Source organism: Strongylocentrotus purpuratus, unplaced genomic scaffold (assembly GCF_000002235.5).
Source record: "Strongylocentrotus purpuratus isolate Spur 01 unplaced genomic scaffold, Spur_5.0 spur5_scaffold_17, whole genome shotgun sequence".
NCBI classification, from domain to species: Eukaryota; Metazoa; Echinodermata; class Echinoidea; order Camarodonta; family Strongylocentrotidae; genus Strongylocentrotus; species Strongylocentrotus purpuratus.
The window spans coordinates 10,156,975-10,166,864 of NW_022145602.1; the positions used below are offsets into that span (position 1 = coordinate 10,156,975).

The window sequence follows — 9,890 nt, forward strand, 5'->3', positions numbered from 1 at the left end:
AACCCAATGTCAGCTGCCGTTCCTTGCCGCCAGTCAATCCGCTGCCAGTCGTCTGCCCTTGTTCCCTGTAGCCGGGCTCCGTCGGGACATCGTCACTCGCCGCCCAGACCACGTCCGATTTTGCTCGCTAGACTCCGTTCCCTGCCGCAGCCATTCGTCCCTTGTCGCCGTGTTGTCGCTGAAGGTCGTTCCCACCTGCCAGCGAATCTTGGTTTTCCCCTTTTGCCCTCGTTTTACCGTCAACATTTTGTGATTTTCCCGTCCGTCGCCTTTCGCAAGGTCTTTGCCGTTACTTTCTGAGACGACCTTTAGACAGGGCGTGTGGGTATAACTGAATTAGTAAAATACCTGCTTTAGAAAACATTGTTACGCCGGTAAGAAAATCTATGGGAAGCTTAGACGATATAACGTCGCATAATTTTTCACGATATTATGATTTGCACACCCTAGACTCCTTGGAATAATTGGATGTTAAAATCATTTTGGCCATTGTTTTGGATGATCTAGGTGTACAAAATGAAACAGTCAAGATATAAGTAAAATAGTAATTATTGTCAACGATTTTTTTTAAACGAAACTTATATTGTTTTAGTCTTCTATTTGTTGCTCAGATTATTCATCTTTTGATACGCACGGATCCGACTGGATCACGTTTTTTGGGGGTGACAGTTCTATCAACTGGTACTCCTTCGCCGAGAAGATAGTCCATGATATCGATGTGCCCATTTTGTGCTGCAAGATGGAAAGCAGTGTATCCTTTTCCATCGGCTAGTTCAATCTTTGCCCCAGCTTGTTTGATGAGAAATTTTGAGATGGCCATGCAGGCGACCTTTCAGTACAGCAAGATGTAAGACTGTCTCACCATTGTGATTCCCCGGCCTGATCAACCTCATGCAGTTCCTTCACTTAGCAAATAGCCTGTAATATCCAGAAGACCGGCTCGTGCAGCAAGATGCAATGCTGTTAATCCTTTCCTATCAGGCATGTCTACCTTGGCTCCTTTGCTGCGAAGAGATTTCAAGACATCAAGATGACCGTTCTCTGCTGCAAGATGATAAGCAGTCACTCCATTATTATCGGCTCTATCTATGATATTTTTTTCGTTTAGGTCTAACATATATTTCGTGACATCATTATGACCATTTTCTGCTGCCAGGTGAACTGCAGTCCTCCCTTTACAATCAGTCATATGGATATCCGCCCCTTTGTAAAGAAGATATTGCGTGACCTCAAGATGACCTTTCATTGCCGCAATATGCAGAGCTGTCCCATTGTTACTAGATTTGCACTTGCAAACATTGGCTCCCGCATCTAAAAGATATTCAATGATACCAAGGTGACCACTATGCGCAGCTAGGTGTAAAGCGGTGACCCCTTGTTTATCAGTTATATCGACAAGTGCTACTTCACTTAAGAGATATTTTGTTACATCGAGGTGACCATTCAAAGCGGCAAAATGGAACGCCGTTTGGCCAACACCAGGTGTCCCCTTAATAACATCAGCTCCTCCACTAAGCAGACATTTAACTACATCGAGGTGACCCTTCCGAGCTGCATGATGTAAGGCAGTCAATCCTTCACTGTCAGCCTTATCGACCTCTGCTCCTTTCGTTACGAGGAATTCAACAATATCCAGATGGCCGTTTGATGAAGCTGTGTGGAATGCTGTTTTTCCCTTCATATTAGGAATATTAGCTTGCACTGCTTTATCGAGGAGATATTTCACTACATCTAAATGGCCGGTCGATGCAGCAACATGAAAAGCGGTGAACCCAAGGTCATCAGTTTTGTCAACCTGCGCCCCTTTACTGATAAGAAATTGCATTAGGTCAAGATAACCGTTCGATGCTGCAAGATGGGATGCAGTAGTTCCGAATTTATCAACCCTGTCCACCTCCATTCCTAGGCCGAGTATATACTTTACTACATCAACATGGCCTTCCAATGCAGCGATATGTAATGCAGTACCTCCGCGTTCATTACTCATGTCATATCGTGCCCCTAGGCTTCGAAGATATCCAATGACTTCAACATGACCTTTCATTATTGCAAAATGCAAAGAAGTAAGTCCATGACTCTCTGACCTATCAACCTCTGCTCCTCTGCTAATAAGATATTTCATGATCTCAAGATAACCATTTGACGCTGCAAAATGGAGATTTGTCTCACCACCATCAGTTACTGTATTCACATCAGCTCCCTTAGTGACCAGATATTTTATGGAATCCAGATTACCTTTCAGCACGGCAAAATGTAAGGCAGTGTATCCTGTACTTTCAGCCTTATCAACCTCTACTCCTCTGCTGATAAGATATTTCATGATCTCAAGATGACCGTTTGACGCTGCAAAATGGAGGGCTGTGCGACCAACACCTGTTGTTTTATTTACATCGGCTCCTTTAGTGATTAGGTATTTTATGGGATCCAGATGACCATTCAGCGCGGCATGAAGTAAGGCAATGAATCCTAAACTCTCAGCCTTATCAACCTCTGCTCCTCTGCTGATAAGATATTTCATGATATCAAGATGCCCGTTAGCAGCCGCGAGAACATATGGAGAAAATTCAAAATCTTCAACATGTTCTTTGTCTTCAATATCGATATGTGCGCCTGCGTCGAGAAGAAATTGACAAACTTCCAGGTTACCACTCTTTGCAGCAAATTGAAAGGCGGTGAACCCATTAGCACCAGTCCTATTGATATTTGCTCCTTCGCTGAGGAAATGCTCCATGAGGTCAATACGACCCGCACATGCCGCAAGATGGAATTCATAGAATGCTCTATCCCCATCTCTTTCGCCTTGGGATGAAATACTGCGAAGATGTTTTGTGACATCGAGATGACCGCCTCTTATAGCATAATCTAGAGCGGTAATTCCATTATCATCGGCTTGATCGGACCTTGCTCCTTTGCCGAGAAGATACTGCAGAACGTCTAGGCGCCCCTCTCCAGCAGCAAAATGTAGCGAATGCCTTCCCTTTTTGTCAGCCCTATTGACATCTGCTCCTTTAGTAACCAGATATTCTATGGTATCAAGTGGTCCTACCAGCATGGCATGATGTAAGGAAGTGAATCCTGAAATATCTGCACTATCAACCTCTGCTCCACTGCTGATAAGACATTTCATGATCTCAAGATGACCGCTTGCCACTGCAATGAGGAGGGCTGTGTCACCATTTTCGTTTGCTTTATTCACATCGGCCCCTTTAGTTACAAGATATTGTGTGGTATCCAGTAGACCTTCAAGCACGACAAGATGTAAGGCAGTGAATCCTGCATCATCGGGCTTATCAAGCTCTGCTCCTCTGCTGATAAGATATTTCACGACTTCAAGATGATTGCTCATTGCCGCAAAGTGGATAGCTGTCCGACCATTACATATTGCTTTATTCATATCTGTTCCTTTAGTGACTAGATATTCTATGGTATCCAGATGACCTTCCATCACGGCATAATGTAAGGCAGTGAATCCTATACTCTCGGCCATATCGACCTCTGCCTCTCTGCTGATAAGACATTTCATGACTTCAAGATGATTGCTCTTTGCAGCAAAGTGAAGAGCTGTGCGACCATCATTTGTTGCTTTATTCACATCAGCTCCTTCGGTGACCAGATATTCCATGGTGTCCAGATGTCCTTCCAGCACGGCATGATGTAAGGCAGTTAATCCTGTACTCTCTGCCCTATCAACCTCTGCTCCTCTGCTGATAAGACATTTCATGATCTCAAGATGACCGTTTACCGCTGCACATTGGAGAGCTGTGCGACCATCATTTGTTGCTTTATTCACATCAGCTCCTTCAGTGACCAGATATTCCATGGTGTCCAGATGACCTTCCAGCACGGCATGATGTAAGGAAGTTAATCCTGTACTCTCAGCCTTATCAACCTCTGCTCTTCTGCTGATAAGATATTTCATGATCTCAAGATCACCGTTTGACGCTGCAAAATGGAGAGCTGTCTGACCACTATCTGTTGCTTTATTCACATCAGCTCCTTTAGTGACCAGGTATTTTATGGGATCCAGATAACCTTTCAGTGCGGCATGAAGTAAGGCAGTGAATCCTGTACTCTCAGCCTTATCAACCTCTGCTCCTCTGCTGATAAGATATTTCATGATCTCAAGATCACCGTTTGACGCTGCAAAATGGAGAGCTGTCTGACCACTATCTGTTGCTTTATTCACATCAGCTCCTTTAGTGACCAGATATTTTATTGGATCCAGTTGACCTTTCATCACGGCAAGGTGTAGGGCAGTGATTCCTGCACCCTCTTTCCTATCAACCTCTGCTCCTCTGCTGATAAGACATTTCATGATCTCAAGATGCCCATTAGCTGCCGCGAGAAGATATGGCGAAAATCTCAAACCTTCAACATGCTCTTTGTGTTGAATATCGAAATGTGCACCGGCGTTGAGAAGATATTGACAAACTTCAAGATAACCAGTCATTGCAGCAAATTGAAAGGCGGTGTAACCGTTAGCACCAATCTCATCAATATTTGCTCCTTCGCTGAGGAAATGCTTCATGATGTCAATATGACCCGCACATGCAGCAAGATGGAATGCATAGAATTCTCTATCCCCATCTCTATCGCCTTCGGCAGGAAGACTGAACAGATGTTTTGTGGCATCGAGATGACCATCTTTTATAGCATAATCTAGAGCGTTAATCCCATCATCATCGGCCTGATCGGACTTTGCTCCTTTGCCGAGAAGATACTGCAGAACATCTAGGTGCCCCTTTCCTGCAGCTAAATGTAGCGAATGCCTTCCTTCTTTGTCAGCCTTATTCACATCGGCCCCTTTAGTTAAAAGATATTCTATGGTATCCAGTAGACCTTCAAGCACGGCTAGGTGTAAGGCAGTGAATCCTGCATCATCGGGCTTATCAAGCTCTGCTCCTTTACTGCTAAGATATTTCACGACTTCAAGATGATTGCTCTTTGCAGCAAAGTGGAGGGCTGTCTGACCTTTACCTATTGCTTTATTCACATCGGCTCCTTCAGTGACCAGATATTCTATGGTATTCAAATGACCATCCAGCACGGCAAGATGTAAGGCAGTGAATCCTGCATCATCGGGCTTATCAAGCTCTGCTCCTCTGCTGATAAGATATTTCATAATCTCAAGATTATTGCTCATAGCCGCAAAGTGGAGAACTGTCCGACCATCATCTGTTGTATTATTTACATCGGCTCCTTCGGTGACTAGATGATCTATGGTATCCGGACGACCTTCCAGCACGGCATGATGTAAGGCAGTGAATCCTGCACCTTCGTGCTTTTCAAGCTCTGCTCCTTTCTTTATAAGGAATTTAGCGTTATCCAGATGGCCGTGTAATGAAGCTGTGTTGAATGCTGCTTGTTCCTTCATATTAGGAATATTAGCTTGCACTGCTTCATCTACATGGCCGGTCGATGCAGCAGCGTGAAAAGCGGTGAACCCAAGATCACCAGTTTTATCAACCTGTGCCCCTTTTTGAAGTGCTTTCGTGTTTTTGTTCCCCATGATTTGCTTGTTCTGAAGAAAAAAAAACAGATAGTTGACCGGCAAGTAATCAAACTATTGATCAAAAGATAAATAATTGCCTTTAATTTGGAACCTGCAGTGCCTTCTCAAAACTAAATTTGCCATTTTCCAGATGTCAGAACTTGCATTTGCCGTACATCCATCCAAACCGGGTTAAACGTCGCTCCCTTGTATCTCTGGGGAAAAAAAGAAGATACAAAGAGGCGTTGTAAACATCAGCCTATTAAGTAAATAATCACGGAAACAAATATATTAAATACATGGACACAGCCTAGTGGAAAAGGCAAATTGGATGTTCATTCTACCAACGTTCACAACATAAATACTCTGACAAAGCAGCAAAATATAAAATATTTTGGGATTAGCCTGCTTGACATCGAAAATGTACCACCTGAATTGTATAGGTAACACTGTTTGAATGAACATCAGACATATTCACTATGGTAATAGCTTTGTATCGCTGATGATTCCATAAAAAATGTATTAACCATGATAATATAAGAGTTCAAGTGTCAAATGAACTGTCTTTGGACCTTGTGGCAGATTAGCCCTGTGCTAAACAAGTTATCCAATAAAGTATACTACTATACTTTGTCATCTAACGGTTTATTTGCATGATGTAAATTTGCTATTGTTAATGGGGGTCGTGGAATTACCATCTGGAATTCTACTGGAAAGTGACAAAGACGCCATTAAAATTGAACTGTTAAACCTTCATGTTACACAAATGGCATCTTACATCACGTTTCCAAGAACCTTTTGATGGTAGCGGATGTTTTTAATTATTCTGCTCTAGGATAAGGAAAATGAAGAAGTCGCAGTTTGGATTTCATCTTTGAAGTTGAGGAAAAGGCTCATGGCGATTCAAACTACAAGAGCTTGGGTATAACCCCATACCATGACTTGTCTTTACTATATTGCACGAATATATGTTAATGATATTTAATTGGTATTTACTGTGAAAATGGGTATAATTATTTCAAATACCACTAGAAGTCTATCGCCCGAGCATTGAATAAATTTTATTTATCTCTTTTACCAACCATTTCTCGGTCCTTATCTCCTTTTTAATTGTTCATATCACTGCTCTTGTCACTACCCTTAATTATTTTCCTTTATACCCACAAGTGCAGTATCGAAATATGAAGAACTGTTAGATAATGTGTCTTAGTCAATATATATATAATTATGATTATACATTCTATTTTTGAAATTGTATTCATTAACTGTTTTTTTTTTAATTGTTTATGGTATTTAGGCAATAGTAACATGACACGTTTAAATAACTTTCAACTAAATGTTCTGTATGTATTTGTAACAACGCATACATTTCAATTTGTGTAAGTCATGTGCAATTCAGTCGTGAAACTGCCATTCATAAAAGATGCAATCAAATACTATTTATTTATCATTTTATTCGCTTTCAACGCTCCTTCTGTAAATTGTATTAAACAGCAACAATGACAAATTAAGAAAAAAATCCCGGAGTGCCAGTATAAGTCAGTGTTATCTGTGTAAACAAGACATTTGCTTCCAATGATTTGCTCATTTTTTTAACCCAAGACTACTTGATTCAATTTTATTGGAGGAGCTCGCGCCTTTTAATGTTTTCTGAAACAGATATATGGCGCCATACAAATGCTGTTCATCATCATCATTATTCGTTATGGTAATATAATTTTAAATAATCCAAACTCTAAATCACATGGAGAACGTATTAGAGGTGTTTCCTGATATTTGTGTTATGTTCAACATAATTCATCAGTGTCAATAATGATAATAATGATAATAATACATAGGATTTATAAGGCGCCAATTCCACTTGAAAGTTAAATACTCAAGGCGCACTTGTGCAAAACATGAGAATATATAAACAAACTTATACACAAATACAATATAACACAACAAGAAGACAAATGAGATCAAGTAAAAGCTAACTGTAAAAAATAAGTTTTAATGTTGCTTTTGAAAGACTCTACTGTAGGAATATCTTTGTATTAGGTTTTGGACGAACAATCAATCCAGAATTTGTCAGAACGTTAAGATCTGGCAGGTATGTAGTGATTATTCAAATAATCTTGTTCTTTGGAGCAGCGAGTCATTCATTAGGCATAACCAAACGAAATTTGAAAATATACGCTCTTTTAAGCTATGGTCACAGATCAGAGCAGCGACCGACCGATTAGTAGCCTGCTCGGTCGCCGCTGGAATTTAAGCATCGCCCAACGATTTTTTGGAGAAGTCGAGCAGGCTGTAAAGCCCCAGCGATGCCTGGGCGGTGCCCTGTCGTTTTCCCGTCGGTCGCCGGTCAATTTGAGGTCAAAACTGGGCGAAATCGGAGAGCTTCTCCGGCGGCATCCCGGCAGTAACCGACCGATGACCCACCAATACCCGAGCGGTCTCCCACCGGCCACTGCTCTTTTTAAGGAAATTGCCCGGCAGCTGGCCGGTGATCGATGGGGCGCCAAAATACGCTCGGGGACGGGCATTCGCCGCCCGGACACTGACCTAATCGAGCGTTCGCCGTCGAGCGATTTTGGTCAAAAATCAAAGCCGCTAGGTCAAAGGTTGCTGACCAATTTGGAACTCGTCGCCCAGTGACCGACTAATCTCCCAGCGGCGACCGGGAGGCAAACGCTTAGCAGCATTTGACCTAGAAGCTTCGATTTTTGACCTCAATCGCTCGACGGCGAACGCTCGATTAGGTCAGTGCCCGGGCGGGGACCGCCCGGGCACCGAGCATACTTTGGGCGGCGAGGGAAAGTGAGCAGGCGCCGCCCAAATTTTAACTCCTCGCTAAAACTTCAGCAGCGACCGAGCGATGCCCTAAAAACAAGCAGTGCGGGGCGGCCGCCGCTCGGTGCCTGGGCGAAATTGGCTCAAACCTCGCCACCCGGCCGCCGAGCAGGCTACTGTTAGGTGATGTGACCATAGCTTTAGGGTTAAACAATAGAGCTCCTTGAAAACCGGACATATTACTATGTTTGTTGGAGAGGGTAATAATACGAGCAGCGGCAATCTGCAATGTTTGTAAGTTGGCACGCTGATTACGAGAGCTAGGTTGAACAAGTTGGTTGAAATTAATTGGATGCATGAATAACCTTCTCTGTTGCAGTGCAAGTTAAGTATTCTCGTATGAACCCCAAATTACGCAACTGATATATGACCGATTTCGAAACTTGTTGAATATGAGTAGCCAGTCATATTTGTATCAAAGAACACACCAAGGTTAAGACTTACTTGTGACACATATCGATTTGATTCAGAGTTATATAACAAAAAAACAGTGGTTAACTTTGAATTGAATCATATGTTTTTAGAACAGGAAAATTAACCTAAATTGTCTGCAAGTTCAGCGACAGAAATGCGACCGCAGTCTATCATTATTAGAATGCACACAATCTTTGTTTTAAATGGCAACAAATAAATATGCGGGAATTGACGGCTTGACAGTCGAGTTCTATTGTAAGTTTTGAATACAACTTGGACCATTGATTGTAGAATTCTCAATTTTTCTTTTGAAAAGGACAACTTTCTACTTCACAACGGCAGAGGCTAATTACTTTGATTTTAAAAGAAGGGAAGGATAAAATTCTCATTGAAAACTATAGCCCATTCACTATGCTTAATGTCGATCTGAAAATTAAAATTTAAAGTTAAAGGATATACATGGGATTCTACTTCGTTTCGACTTTCAGAAAGCATTTGACTATCTCGATCACTCTTTTCTTATAAATAGCGTCAGATCATTTAATTTTAGATTTTATAAAAGTCTTATATAATAATGTAGAAAGTTGTGAACATGAACCGAGGAATATCAACTGGTTACTTTCATGTAGAAAGAGGTGTGCCCCAAGGTGATTCCATTCGATTCTATTCATTTTGGCAATTGGAACACTTGCAATAAACGTAATAATCCACAAGTGCAAGGTTTGAAAATAAACAGTGTTGTTGAAATAAAACTTTCTCTTTATGCTGACGACATGAATGTTATCATACATAATGAAAAATCAATCGAATTTCTTTCTGACACGCTTGATAAATTCCGACGAGTCTTCTTCTTTTACTATTAATCTGCATAAAATAAATGCAATGTGGATAGGTTCAGCAAGACACCACTTGGAAATATTGAGGTAGTTCCATCACTGACGGTTCTCGGTGTTGACGTATCGTATTCACCTGAAGTGCTAGACTCTCAATTGAAAACAATTTTATTAAAGATAAAGAGCCAATTGCATTTATGGAAGGTTCTAAATTTGTCACTGATTGGTAAAATTCAAATTGTGAAAACATTTGCCTTTCCCCATTTACTGTTTATTGCACGCATTGTTAAAATCCAAAATCTGTTCATAAAAGAAAT

General features: G+C 41.4%; 1 protein-coding gene across 1 annotated transcript; it reads right to left on the minus strand.

The window, feature by feature from the left end:
* Positions 1–889: 889 nt before the first annotated feature.
* LOC762934 (serine/threonine-protein phosphatase 6 regulatory ankyrin repeat subunit B-like) lies at positions 890–5,509 on the minus strand. The gene is made up of 2 exons (XM_030988160.1): positions 1,464–5,509; positions 890–1,004 (listed from the first exon to the last, which is right to left on the minus strand). Exons 1-2 carry the CDS (start codon positions 5,507–5,509, stop codon positions 890–892), a joined length of 4,161 nt encoding a protein of 1,386 aa, XP_030844020.1.
* Positions 5,510–9,890: the final 4,381 nt, after the last annotated feature.